This window comes from Hippocampus zosterae, chromosome 5 (assembly GCF_025434085.1).
Source record: "Hippocampus zosterae strain Florida chromosome 5, ASM2543408v3, whole genome shotgun sequence".
NCBI lineage: Eukaryota > Metazoa > Chordata > Actinopteri > Syngnathiformes > Syngnathidae > Hippocampus > Hippocampus zosterae.
In genome coordinates, this window is record NC_067455.1 from 12,274,784 (window position 1) to 12,289,731 (window position 14,948).

The 14,948-nt window shown below is 44.8% G+C and overlaps 1 protein-coding gene across 2 annotated transcripts; it reads right to left on the minus strand.

Annotated features, from left to right (window-relative positions):
• Positions 1 to 29: 29 nt before the first annotated feature.
• On the minus strand, positions 30 to 10,806 carry si:ch211-261d7.6 (zinc finger protein 91). Of its 2 annotated transcripts, XM_052065438.1 has the most exons (3): positions 10,360 to 10,804; positions 5,375 to 6,910; positions 30 to 1,299 (listed from the first exon to the last, which is right to left on the minus strand). In XM_052065438.1, exons 1-3 carry the CDS (start codon positions 10,517 to 10,519, stop codon positions 179 to 181), a joined length of 2,817 nt encoding a protein of 938 aa, XP_051921398.1. In that variant the 5' UTR covers positions 10,520 to 10,804; the 3' UTR covers positions 30 to 178. The 2 variants fall into 2 exon arrangements, with proteins under 2 accessions (XP_051921398.1, XP_051921397.1); XM_052065437.1 differs by lacking the exon at positions 30 to 1,299 and having other exon boundaries at positions 2,060 to 6,910; positions 10,360 to 10,806.
• Positions 10,807 to 14,948: the final 4,142 nt, after the last annotated feature.

Genomic DNA, 14,948 nt, shown 5'->3' on the forward strand with positions numbered 1-14,948 from the left:
GGTGAATAACGACAAGGAACATCAAATGGTGACAATACAGACATTTATTAAAAATATGCTAAACCATTCAATCATTTCGTCTGTTCATTTTTCTCTCCCCCGTCACGTCATGAAAAGGCAGCACGCGCCTTTGCTGAAGTCTCTCTGGCATAAGAAGCAGTCTTACATAAATAAAAGTTCACCCCTCAGTGTCAGGAAACGGCACCTCCCCAACGGCATGTTGAACATAATGCAAATGAAGCTGAGCGATGGCGTCAAAGCCCATGCCGCATTCAAAACATTCAAATTCCCAATACTTGGGATGCTCTCCCTGTTGGTTTTGTTCTGGTTGCTCACCCCTGTCAAGCTCCTGTGTCGTTTGTGCTTCTCCTGCTTTTCTGACTTCCTCAACATCAGGCCAGGTAGATGATTTTGGGGGCTGGTGCACAAATTCCCCGCGATCTGGCACATCGGACTGAGCAAACTCTTGATTCTCTAATAGCTCTCCAGATTTCTCCAAATCTCCAGATTTTTGCAAACTTCCCCCTGTTTCTACACACAATTGCTGTCCTCTGTTCTCTTTGTGATTTGCAAGCAGGTTTTCGCCCTCCGTCACGCCTTCATCACCGGACCCGACTGCATCCATTTTTGGACTAAATGCACCGACGTCGGGCCGCGATGAAGCGTGGCTGCTGCTGAGGTGGTCGCTAAGCAGAGGTGATGTGGAAAAGCGCCTGGAACAAATGTAGCACTTGTGCTTACCCAGGTGGTATCTTTGCAGATGTCTATTCAGGTAATCCTCTTGTCTGAAACCCTTGGGGCAACTAAGACACCAAAAAGGCCTCGTTTTATGGAACTCATCGTGAACCAACCACGAACTGAGGCTTTCAAAGGTCTTGTTGCACTGATCACATCTGTGCACCTCACGCGCCATGTGTGTCAGCAGGTGACCACGGAGACGGGTTTCCCTGTAGAAAGTCATTCCACACATGGGGCAGTTGTACTTATGAGCGCTTTCGCCAATCGGGTTATTAGCTAAAGATGGTCTCCTCTTATGTCGCGCTTGGTGCTTTTGAAAAGACAGCAGATAATAATAAGCTTTCCCACATGTCAGGCACCTATACAGTGACTTTATGGGGCGAGCAGTTGGCGATAAACCTGGGCCATCAGGGCCATCTGCACTCGCTTGGTGAGAACTCTCAGATTTCGGAATCTCATCCACGTCAATGTCCTGGTCATCAGTCTTGCATTCCCCTTGAGTGTCCAAGTCATCCAAAGTGGTTGCGGGTCCGCAATCCTGCGCAACTTTCCTCTGCTTGGCTAGAAATGGGGGGAAATTCACGGTTAAAGAAGGTATTTTATAGGCATTTCGGAAAGTGTTTTCAGGAAAGGTGAGAAAAGGTCAGTACGCACATTGAGATGCAGCAGATATCTCTTCGCTCACAGATGTTAGATTTGTATTAGTCAGCAGATTTCGAATTATGACGACAAGACATGGTCCTCTTTAGGAGTGTGGGGAGGGGTAATGGCATGGATTATAAAAACAACGCCCCCTCAAAACTGTTCGGCAATTTGCTACCTCAATAAGGACTGATCCACAAAGCCAATGTACAACAGTTGCGCACTTAGTGGTGATTTGAATGATGGTCTTTTCCATTTCTTTGGCCTGTCAACTAAATCCATTTTCTTTTAACCATGTCTTGTTTTCAACCTTTGACTGCTATGACGCTTGCCACTCATTGGTGAAGTCTAGCTAGATATATTTTCTGGCTTTAAAACTATATACTTGGCTAAATATTGTGCTCTCCCCACCCCAGCATTATATCATAAAAGCTATCAACAAAACAAGATTTCCAACAATAAGGTCAACTCAGAGAACTTATCATCATGACTTCAAAACTGAAGGGAAAAAAAAACTTTTTGGGCACACGTTGAAATACAACAAACAAAATGTCTGCTTACAAAATGTTCTCGTTAAGAAATTTCTTTCAGAACCAATTAATTTCATAAGTCGAGGTACCGCTGTAACATCACACAGATTTTGTGTGAACTGGTGTGAAGTCATTAAACAAGCCACTAATTCAGACTATAATAGATCCCTTTATTATAGGTTCCAAAACAGCATGTAAACATGTAGGCAAAGGCATGTTAGTCACTTTATGGGGAGAAAAAAAAGTTGTTTGATTCATATTTACTGCACAATTCTTCCCCCAAAATAAGTGGTTTAAGTAACTAAGAACAATCCCAAATGAATAGAAGTACCACATTTTAATTTTAATCAATAAATGGCTTTGTCACAATATGGAAATAAACAATGGAAACAAAAGGGGTGGGGCTTAGTAGTCAATTCATGCAGAACAATATGTACATGCCGTAATGTATATTTAGAGTGGCGGCTGCCTAAAGTCAGCTGGGATAGGCTTCACAAGCCAACGACCCTCATGAGGAAAAGTGGATTCGAAAATGGATAACTTATATTAGCGCTCTACTTATTGAGCAAGGCAGTCCATTGGGTTTGCTCGGCCATTGTTATTTGAGACAATGTTTCAATATTTTAAATAAGAGCAGCAATTTTCCTCCCCAAATTTTAAATAGAAAGGTTTGGGACATGCATTCATGTATTCTAAGTATACATTTTGATACAATTATAAGCTCCAATTTCTCAATTTAGAACCGTGTAAATGCTTCCATGACACCCAAACGTTGAGTATGTGCAAAGTATTAAAAGGGTTACGCAAGGTGGGGTTGTTAATTTATACAACTCTGATCCAGTGTGAAGGAAAGCCTCGGATGGGGAGAACTGACAGATAATTAATTTAATATAGTGACATATAATGGATCGCCTCATCCAAATGTTCAAGTCTCGTAAGCTTTACATGTAAACAAACATTTTAAAACATGCTTTGTGCGTGCTTTATGTAATGCTGGTGCAAATCAGTTTCTTGACTAAAAGTAGCTCCACATTCAAGGCAAGTAAGGACATCTGCATCTCCTGACGACACAGCGGCAGGGCTGTCACTTTGCCATCTGGAATCGCCAGTAGCTGCGTGGTCGTGTTTAGAAAGGGCCCGAAAGTCATCCACCGCCACAGAAGCGCGAGGGCAATCACACGCAGTACTTTGACAATGCAAACATTTGCGGTTTGAGAATTTGGGTGACGAAAGAAAGGCTTTGCTACCCTGAAGGCTACTAATGACCGACTGGCTCTCTCGCTTCACGGCCTGTTGTTTTGGTTCGTGAGGGGGAAAGGACTTCCCTGTGGCTCTGACAGACTTTGTGTTCAAAGCAGCACTGAGACGTACGCGAACCTCGTTGGGGAGGCGAAATCGGACCTGATCGTGCCAGGCGAGGTGTTGCTGCAGTTGGCTCTCGGTTAAAAAGGCATAGCAGCACAAGGCGCAGCAAAAAGGCCGGCTTTTTGCCTTGGTCTTGTGAGTTTCTAATTGTCCCTCGGTCTGGAATGCTTTGCCGCACTTCCCGCACTTGAAGAGACATTTGACGATTGGTTCCGAGAGGCGGCCGATAAGCGGTGACACCTCACCTAAGGGATTAGGTGCTCGGACCACCAGTTTAGATGCTGGGTATAATTTATGGTCAGGAATCGTAGCAGCAGCTTCACACTCAAGGTTTGGGACAGTCCAAGGAGAAGCATCAATTTTGCTTAAACGGTCTCTGCTTATTTCTGTTGCAACATTTTCACATTTTATTTCACAGCTTGCGGCTACACTTGGGATCTGAGCGTCTAACTCGCTCTTCGGCTTGGTTTGTCTGCTCTTGGAGTGTGCTTGCCACGTGTGGGCGCGAAGGCCCCTGGCTTTGGAAAAGCTTGCCAAGCAGAGGGGACACTGGTAATTTTGTGCAGTCGGTATTGTCGAGATGGAGTCACACTCGTTCATGACCCGGTTCATCGCACCGAGCGAGGAGTCACCTGTCTGAGTATCTCGAGCTTCTAAAGCGTTGCTATGCTCATCGGAAAAAGGGCCTCGCGCACATGTTTGGTGACCTTCCGAGGTCTCGCTCTTGGGTCTCATGTCAGGTTGAAGCTGCAGTGTGGACATTCGGCAGTCCTGCTGCAGACAGCGGTCTGGAAACTGTTCTTTAAGAGAGGAAAGTTTGTCATTTGTATGCCATCGTTTATGAGAGCCAAGGGCCGAGTTAGACAAGAATCGCTTCCCACATTCTGAGCAGGGAAACTGGTAATCTTTCCTGAACTCTTCCTCGTTGGTCAATAAGTACAAGGTCGCTTTTGCTCCTTTTCTGGAGGACCCCTTCGCGTGAATTCTTTTATGCAAGTTCAAAGCCCCAACAACTGAAAAACGCCTTTCACACTTGTTACACTTGTATCTCAAACCGCTGGTGTTTTCAAAGCCACATACGGTATTTGGGCTTTCCATGTCCACCGCCTCCATTTCCTTCTTAAAGTTATGCGGCACCTTCCCCGCACTTTCTTCAGAGATCACCGACTCATTATTATTGAGGTTTTTGGTGTGACGCTCCAGTATGTGATGCTCTTTTTTAACGCAGAGCTTCCTGTGCGTCCGCAAGGAGGCCTTGTTGCTGAAATGTTTGCGGCAGGTGGCACACTCAAAGTCGTCTTGCCTAACGCAAGACCTCGGCGGCGATGGCGAATGCCCACTCTCATTTCCATGATACCGCATATGGAACTGAAGTGCTTTGGCCCGAGAGAACAGCTTCCCGCAGTCGGGGCAGCTATATGTATTCTTTTGCAGCTGCTCGACCTGATGCTGAAAAGACTTACTCGGTGGCGGGAGGAGCTCATTATGCACAACCTGATGCCTGAGAAGACTGGAAAAAAGACGGAACGTTCTGTTGCAGACTTGGCATTGATGATTCCCATTTTCATGTGTACGCATGTGCAGCGTCATAATTCCCTTGTGTCGGAACTTTCTGCCGCACACAGGACACGCGACCTTCAGGCTCGAGCGAGGACGCCCGCGGTGCAGCGGCTGCGTAACGCCGGTTCGAAGCCTCACATCAACACATTGCCTCGGACTTTGCTTATGATGTGAGTAAGCTCCTAAAGACCAAAAACCTTTCCCGCACTGCTCGCAGTGGTAAATCTTGGGGCCGAGAAGAGTTTTTTTTGGATTGTACACTTTTGCGCTGGGCGAGATACTTTCTGTGCTCTTTGTGGCGCGCGTGCGCTTGTGGTTTAACAAGCTCGACGTCTCACAATCTCGGCAAAGAAGTCGTTCATTATGTTCATTGGACAAATGCGAAAGCCGTGTCCCGCACATGTCACATGTCACAGTTTTCTGTTCAAATAGGCCTGCCTGTTTTAATTCATGGTTAGTTTCGCGTTTATATTCTGGAGTAGCACCTGCTGCAAAGTTATGGGCTTCATTGTCACATGTGTAAACTTCCACTGACTGACCTTTAGTCTGACGGCTCCTCTTATGAATGTTGTGCCACACTAAGTGATCCCGCAGTGACGCCTCGCTAGCAAAGCACCGGAAACATTCTGGACAATCAAACTGTTCTTTGGTTTCGTCGTTTTCAGCTGCTGGAGGGCTCTGTTCCTTGACAGGGTCGAAGTCAACCTGAACAATTTTCAAGTCAAGCTCTGGTTGTGAAACCAGATGACTGACTGAATTATTGCCACGGCCCTCCTGGTCGGATCCGGAATCGAGGTTAGGGCTCAAGTCTTGCACTGCCTCGTCGTCCGATTCACTCGCGCTTATCACCAGGACGTTAAAGTCCCCGGGTTCATAACTCTCCATCGCATCATCTTCGGGCTCATTAACATCGGGGTGATCTTCAGACTCAATGTCAAGAAGAGCGTCCTCTGCTAAGACGTGATGTCTCAACTGCCGTGTCACTTTCAGCTCTCCTTTCAAGGTCTCCCGGTGACGGAGCAGAGGCGAATGTTCCTGCACCGATTTCTCCGGTTCCGTAAAAGAACTTGTGTGGTGAAGCTGATGAGATTGAAGCGCCGACAGCCTGGAGAACTTGAGGCCACAGTCTGTACATTCAAATGCTTTCTTCTGCAGCTGGTCCACTTGATGGAGAAATGACTTTGCTGGAGTCTCGCCACTGTGTACCATGCGCTGATGTCTGTAGTAAAACGTTTGAGTCATGAACACTTTCCCGCAGGCCTCACATGGAAATCGGTTTGGAGAATCTTCCGAATGGTTTTCATGCCATTTCTCATGGTTGAACCAAGCAAGATGGCCATGGAATGCTTTCCGGCATTCCCGACAGTAAAAGAAATTTTTCCTCAGCTTTTCTGTCCCGTCTTTTGGAACGCATTCAATATTGTGGCTGAATCGCTGGTGTGTCTTTAGATGCATCAAAGCGGGAAAAGATTTCCCACAAGCACATTGGAAAGGTTTCTCGCAAGTACCACTAGGCTCCTTTTTACTGAGCTTGGCCGCAGGCTGCTCATCAGTATCAGGCCTGTGTCCTGAAGTCCTGTTTTGGCGCTTAAATAACTTTTCTTCATGGCAACGTCGGTGGGCATCAAGGGCAGATGCACGAGAATAATTTCGTCCGCAAATCTCACATTGAAAGGACTTTTTCTGTAACTGCTCCAAGTCATTAAATAAAGATTTGGAAGCCTGTATATGGGTACGCTGATGATTAAGAAAATGCCCTATCATGGAATATCTTTTCCCACATTCAGAGCATTCAAAAAAGTTCTTCTTTGGGGACCCAGAAATCTGCTGGGTGTCAGAACTTTGAACGCGGTGGGTTTCCATGTGGGAACGGAATTCACTCATATCAGCAAATGACAATGTGCATAATTGACAGGAGCTAGTACTTTCCTCGTCTTTCTCAGCCATATCTGAATCGTCCATTGGTTCCAAATACATTGCGCACTTTCCATTGGGGTGCTGGATGCGATGATCCAAGAGGGTTGCCTCCTCACCAAAGGCTTCTCCGCAATCTTGGCAGCAGTATAGCCCAAATTCTAGAGAGAGAGGTTGGAGAAAAGAGGACTTACCATTAGGGGTGTGCATCTCTCCAATAAAAGTCAATTTAATATGTGCCTCAGTACATGGGCGAGATGCGATTCCAAGACGCTTCGATTTTTAAAGTGGAACGATTCGATTCACTTCCAGTCAGTGGGATTCCCACTTATATATGTCTTGACGAGGAACAGTTTATGAATTGGCAAATACTTTTTGAAGCGCAAAGATAGAATTTTAATGGCCACTCATAATTTTGTTTAAAATTTGTATCGTTGTTAAAATTATAACACATATCATATCTACACACAAAGCTGTATTGAAACAAGACAATAAATACATTAAAAATAATAGGCAAAGTTGTTGTTAGCATGTTGGCTTAGTGTTCAGCAAGCATTCAGTTTCTCATGTGACCTCTTTGCAGGTGGCCTAAGTGCAGAATATAAATATATATATTTTTTTATATTTTCTTGCGACACCTGACATTTTTAGTGGTGAAGTTAAAAATACGATTAAAAAAATAGAGCTAAAACATCTGTGCTGTATTTCACAAGAAGCGTTATTTGTCATTGACCCACTATGTTCATCCACCCGTCCGTCCATCCAGCCATCCATCCAATTTGACTATGACTGTCATAGATAAAGGCAAGTGGGCAAGTGGCTTGACATACAAGGGAAGGAAAGGGAGACCGTAATAGCTTTACAGAGTTGGACATTAACAATGGCCCGGGGCAACTTGGCCAGTGTGTCGGGCCACGAGCTCCTTACTAGGCTGGACCAACCTGGGCAGGATCCATTTATAGAAGATTGCTGCTGAAAAAGGTCCCAAGGTGAGTTTTTTGGGGGGGGGGTCCGGCCAAAAGACTCTCTGAATCAACCAGAAACAGGATGTTGTGACAAACTAGAAAAAAAATTCCCATGAACGGCATATGTTTCAAACATTATGTTTGACTGTATAAGGGGTATGAAATGGGGTTAGCCTCATGTCGCTAACCTTAATAGTATCATACCAGCCGCAGGACGAACACAAGGGCAAAGTTTTGAAATGATGCTTGGTCGTCGGGTTATGATGTCCAGTAATACGCGGATAATGGCTCTGTGCGAAGAGTGTTGTATAAGTGCTATATATGGGAGTGAGGGGGTGGGGTTTGTCAGTTTCTTATAAAAATTGCTCCAAAAATAAATAAATCACCCATTTCAAAACAGCTAATGTCAGATGATTAAACCACCTAGACAGTTAATCGGTCGGGCCCTTGCACTGAATGCCGCAAGATTCAGACGTTCCCAACCCTTCACAATTGGAAAAATGTGATGTGATTTTTTTTAATTCAAAACAAAGGTACTTATTACATCAGTACACACAATAAACCATGCATCAGCGGCAAATGAAATCGCGATGTTCAAATAACAAAACCAACAAATCATGACTTTCAATTAAGTGCATATTTACTGCAAAGTAACAGAATTTTTGGTGTTGCCTGAGGAGCAAAATTCAGGAATGCTCTCAACTTCCTCTTTGCAAATGCCACTCATATATCATTTTCACAATTATGTTCATTGTAAATTTCCCCAGTGTGGGACAAATAAAGGATATCTTATCTTATTTTTTATGTCGACCATTATCAAAAAAGATTGCTCATGACGATTTGGGGATTTTCGTCTCTGTTCAGGGATTTATTTTATATCTTTACACCGCTTCGATGGGAAGAAGATTGTCCTTTGCCCACGATCCTTGATACATTTTGATAGAACATTTTAGATGACTGACAATTCAATGAAATAAAAAAAAATGATTCCCTTGTGGACTAATATGATTCTGTAACAATATAAACCGAAGTTGAAAAGAGTACTTTTTAAAATTGGCTTCTTCAACACAACCATAAGGCTGTGAAGGACATTACCTGATAAATGTTGTCTATTCATGGTCTTAACATTACCAAGATGAATCTGTATTAACCATTACAGATTGTTCGGAAAGTAGCTGTGCAATTATTGATAGTTTTTTGTTTGTTTGTTTGTGGGATTATAAATTTTCAAGAAGAGGGTAATGTGTTAAATATATAACGGGTTCAGAAAGTCACAGCGCAAATATCTTTAAACTACCAGTAAGAGACATCTTTCAGAAGAGAATGCACGTGGAAGGAGAATGATAGCTGCCAAAATAGAGGCGGCACTGATTCTAAACATTCATATTTGACAACTCTCTTCCTCCATATAGCTGTCGACTGATTGGCTTTGGAGTTGGGGGTTCAGTCGCCCCAAGTCGAGGTGTGTGAGTATCCCTCACTGAATGGTTACTCAATGGACGACAGTCATGATTGCACACTTTGAGTGAAAGTGAAACAGCTGTTTTCCATCTCCCCTGCGTTTGTGTTTTTCACCTTGCCACGATAAACCACGAACAAGGAGGGTAGACAGGGGTCCTAGTTTTGGCCATATTTCTGACATGATTTTCTATGCTTCTGTCACTGGGTTGACTGACAAACACATTTTTGGGTTGATAGTATGTTTGTGATGTTACCGCCGATATGGCTAATTTTTTCACAGCTTCCTACACTAAATTGATGAGGGATTTTTTTTTTCAATTACAAATGTCCCCTCACTGATGATATATATCTATCATCCTTACAATGTGTATTGAAAAAAAAACTATAAATAACCGTAACAATGTCACATGACAGGAATTGATGAACTCATCATACTTTTTACAACGGATTTAGTTACTGGATAGTTTATTGTTTTCTGAAGTAAAAGCAGATGTTTGCAAATGTTTTATATTGATTGAACACAACAGACCCTCAGGCTGTTTTCCTTAGAACTTTGGAAAACAGGATAATTATTGTTAGGCAGCTGACAACACAGGATTTCGAGAATGTCAAGTAAAATAATGACTAAATGTTTCTTCTTGACTTACTCAAAATCAAATCTGAATAGTTGCCAATTGATTTCATGAGCTATTAGTTCTTTAATAATCAATCAATTTTGACACTTAGAATCTAGAAGGAATTGATTACATATAATTTCATCAAAGGTTTGTTACTGTGTTTATCATGCTTTTCAATCATAGCAATCTTTTAGAAATAGGATTAACAACGTGACAGAAATTTGAAACTGTGATTCTACAAAAAATATAAAACAAATAAACATGTTGGTCCAGTCATTTAATCACAGGTACTTATTTTTTCGTCCACTCCCAAGTGTAAAGGGTAAAAGAGGGTCTGAAATGGCTGGCACTGAATTAATAGTATCATAATTTTAATGTGTCACAGGAAAATGATACTTGCATCGTGAGAACCACCTTCAAAATGCATCCGATAATTCTCGTGTCATGTAAATCAATTACTATTTGAATTTTAGGCACATACCTCCCTAGTTGAATAACATGAATGGGGATCACGGTTCGTTTTTGTTTTAGACTTCTGGTTTATTGGACTGATGACGAGGTTTCTACCTTGAGATGAGGCTGGGCGATCGCTGTCCGCGATGTCCTCAGACGGCGGCGCATCGCTTTTTGCAGAGGTGACATCTACGGCGGTGGACGGTGCGACATCTATGCTGGACTGTTCCTCCGTCCGGATGTCTTCTGACACAACAGCCGGAACTTGGTCCATCGTTGGCTTTGTTAGCGCTAGCTTGCTTTGATGCCGCTAGTTAGCAGAACGGCGAGAACATAAAGCGTTACGCAGCGGTAAAAACGTAAAATAAAGTGGGTACAAGCTATGCATGTTTGCTGAATTCATTGCACAAACGAAGCACAGATTGTTGAAGCTGTTTTTGCCCAAGCCCGGTCAAAAAAAAGCGAACGGACAAAGATGAACGAAGTCGTGCAATGGACTAAGGTTTCATCCGTCTCCGGAAGTTAATTCTTCTTCGTCTGTGTTGATGACCGCAAGGACGCTCGGGATTGATTGGCCTCCGCTTTCTAAGGCGACGCATGTGTAAAAACCCCAGTTGTACAATTTATCCAGCTGTACCCGTGTGTGATGCTTACACTAACTGGTGAAGATTTTAAAAAATGCGTTATTGCAATGTCGCTAATATATTGTAATGCCCGACAGTAGCGGAGAGAAGGATGCTCGCAGTCGCTAATACTATTCACCATTTTCATTCATTCATTCATCTTCTGTACCGCTTGATCCTCACTAGGGTCGCGGGGGGTGCTGGAGCCCATTCCAGCCGTCTCCGGGCAGTAGGCGGGGGACACCCTGAATCGGTTGCCAGCCAATCGCAGGGCACACATAGACGAACAACCATCCACGCTCACACTCGCACCTAGGGACAATTTAGAGTGTTCAATCAGCCTGCCATGCATATTTTTGGAATGTGGGAGGAAACCGGAGCACCCGGAGAAAACCCACGCAGGCCCGGGGAGAACATGCAAACTCCACACAGGGAGGCCGGAGCTGGAATCGAACCCGGTACCTCTGCACTGTGAAGCCGACGTGCTAACCACTGGACTACCGGGCCGCCCTTCACCATTTTTAATAAACAAAATAAGTAATAAACACACGCATTCAAAGGAGTTGCTGTTAGCCACAACTCACGCCCATGCGCTCCTAATTAGTGATGTGTCGTTCGCGAACGAGCCGGCTCCCAGAGCCGGCTCTTTGAAGTGAACGATGGGAGCCGGCTCCCACCTCATTGGGAGCCGGAAGGGGAGGGTTACACACACACGCACACACGCACACACGCACGCACACACGCACACACACAGAGAGATCTCGTTAGTGAAAAAAAACAACACGGTGGAAAGTGGAAAGGTGAGAAAATGGATAGGAAACGCAGTGAAATATGAACTCATTTCAATTTAATTGATAGTTCAAAGGCAGCGTGTAGACTGTGCAAGGTTAAAATATCCCATAGATCAGGCTCCACAAATAACCTGCACAGGCACATCAGAAATATCCACCCATCAGTACAATTTGAAGAGAAAAGACAAGCAAGGGAACCAGGTGTTAATGAAGGTGCTAGTGTGTCTGCAACTGTTGCTGCTGCTGCGATGTCACAACTGCCTAGATATACAACCCAGAGCTCTATGAGCCACTTTATGCAAAAAGCTATAAAACCAGCAAAACAGAACACAATTGATGAGGAACTGGGTAAAATGATTGCAAGGGATTTTCATCCATTTTGTGTTGACTGTGTGTTGTCGCAACATCTGTCCCCCTCAGAGAGAATCTTCTCCAAAACAGGGCAAATATTAACAGAGAGGAGAAACAGGATCACCCCTCAAAGCTGAGGCACTTGGTTTTTCTTCATGCCAATCTTCGCTAAAGACAAGCTAAAACCTTTACCTGGATGCTGCTTTTTTTCTTTTTGTTTTACAAATTTTAATTTATAATTTGTTGTGTGGTGTTCAAAGCTTACTTATATTTTACTGTAAATAGTTAAAAGCTTATAAATATACACATTCAGAGATTGGAACTTTTTGACGACCTTGTTTTGAGATGGGTCTTTGTACTTTGTTTTTATTGTTGTAGCACTCCGTGTTAAGTATGTTCAGAAGGTTAGCACGTCGGCTTCACAGTGCAGAGGTACCGGGTTCGATTCCAGCTCCGGCCTCCCTATGTGGAGTTTGCATGTTCTCCCCGGGCCTGCGTGGGTTTTCTCCGGGTGCTCCGGTTTCCTCCCACATTCCAAAAACATGCGTGGCAGGCTGATTGAACACTCAAAATTGTCCCCAGGTGTGAGTGTGAGTGCGAATGGTTGTTCGTTTCTGTGTGCCCTGCGATTGGCTGGCAACCGATTCAGGGTGTCCCCCGCCTACTGCCCGAAGACAGCTGGGATAGGCTCCAGCACCTCCCCGCGACCCTAGTGAGGATCAAGCGGCTTGGAAGATGAATGAATGAATGAATGAATAAATAAAGCCATATAAATAATAAATATTTGATATGTCTATTTTTTGCATTAGTACTTCATTTTACACTTAATATTACGTTATTTTTGGTATTAAATTAATTTAAGCAACAAAAAAACTGAGGAGCCATTTGGGAGCCGAAAGAGCCGGCTCTTTTTAGGGAGCCGATCCAAAAGAGCTGGCTCTCTAAAAGGAGCCGGAATTCCCATCACTTCAGACTACCGTAACTACCGGAGCCAATATTCCAACTTGGCTCCTCCCCTCCCGATGATGTCACACAGAATAAAAGAAACAGATATTACACTGCCCTCCCTTTTATGAAACCCTCGCCGAGGGTTCAACAAAAAAAGTCCCCCAGCCGTCGTGGTCTTCATCTCCGTCTCTGTGGTCGGCCTGGCTCTGAGTCGATACCACCTTCAGCTGGCTGGCTCGGGACAACATTGGTGGGATCTGGGGAACATGGATCCACCACATGTTCTGAACTGGAGGATGAAGCGGACCCTGCCTCAAATACAGGCACAACGCTGCCCCGGTCGGGGGCCAACCTGTCCCGATGTAGGGCAACCTTTCTGCCCCTGGGGGGGACTGCCACCCGATAAACTACCTCCCCCACCCGCTCAAGTACCCTACATAGTAGGGATGTGAATCTCAGCACTGAGGACGATTCGATACACATCTCGATCCACTGCCAGCGATGCGATACTTAAACGACACATGGAATTTTCTGGCGATACAATGTGATACGTTTCACCGTCGTCACGATGTGATACGATTCGATACACATTAAGTTCAAATCAATGCGATCCGATACGATACAATGCAATTTGTTGCATATTGTGCAATTAAACATGATGCAAATGAGCAAAGAAAAAAAGCTTTTAAAAAGATGGAATTCAGTATGGTATTACAAAAAGGATACCACTTTATTCCTTATAAACAGTAGAACTTGTAAAACAACTTATTTAAGCCCTTTCACAATTGGGTTTTCCATCCATCCATCCATCCATCATCTACCGCTTATCCGGGGCCGGGTCGCGGGGGCAACAGCTTTAGCAGGGAAGCCCAGACTTCCCTCTCCCTCGCTACTTCTTCCAGCTCTCCCCGGGGGATCCCGAGACGTTCCCAGGCCAGCTGGGTGACATAGTCTCTCCAGCGTGTCCTGGGTCTTCCTCGGGGTCTCCTCCCGGTGGGACATGCCCGGAACACCTCACCAGGGAGGCGCTCCGGAGGCATCTGAATCGGATGCCCAAGCCACCTCATCTGGCTCCTCTCGATGTGGAGGAGAAGCGGCTCGACTCTGAGCCCCTCCCGGATGACCGAGCTTCTCACCTTATCTCTAAGGGAGAGCCCGGACACCCTGCGGAGAAAACTAATTTCGGCCGCTTGTATCCGGGATCTCGTTCTTTCGGTCACGACCCATAGCTCGTGACCATAGATGAGTTTTAAGTGGGTCTGCATATTTGTGGTGCTGCCGTTGTATGGCTTCTTAGTGCGACATTCCTTGCGAATTACGGAGCTTTTATCAATCTTTCCGTCTTTTCTTTTGCTCCCTTTTTTTCTTTTAGGTGTATACACCCAAACCAGGACCCCAATCTGAAAGTTCCGCCCCCTGCTCCACACGTCATAGTTTCGCTTTTGAAGTGCGCCGGCTTTGTCCAGCTGGTCCCGTGCGAATGCGTTAGCTGCCTCCACCCGATCCTGCAGTTTCCGGGCACACTCCAGCCCCAGCTGGTCCTCTGAGCTGCCGGGAGGTCTTCCAAACGCTATCTCTGCCGTTGTCCGAATTTCCCGGCCCAGCATCAGCAGAGCAGGAGTACAGCTCGTGGAACTTTGAACCGCTGAACGATAAGCCATCAGTACCAGCGTAATGTGCTGGTCCCAATCACGTTGGTGTTTGGAGGTGAGGATGGCGAGCTGCTGCTGCATGGTGCGGTTAAATCGTTCCACAAGACCCTCGCTCTGCGGAAGCAAAGGTGTGGTGCGTGTTTTCTGCATGTTCAGGCGTTTACAAAGAGCAACAAAAACTTTGGACTCAAAATTTCTGCCTTGGTCACACATCTCTGTTGTATGTACAGTACATACCGAGTGGTTGTCAAGGTTTTAATCAGTTTTCTTCTGTTCCCAATCATGGCTCATCGTCAAGAGATTATTGGACGATGGATGGATAGACGATGGATGGGTAG

Excerpts from the sequence above, each read along its gene's own strand:
- si:ch211-261d7.6 (XM_052065437.1), bottom strand. The coding sequence starts at position 10,519 with ATGGACCAAGTTCCGGCTGTTGTGTCAGAAGACATCCGGACGGAGGAA. Across the intron at positions 6,911-10,359 it reads TCGCCCAGCCTCATCTCAAG|AATTTGGGCTATACTGCTGC; the intron begins GTAGAAACCTCG and ends CTCTCTCTCTAG.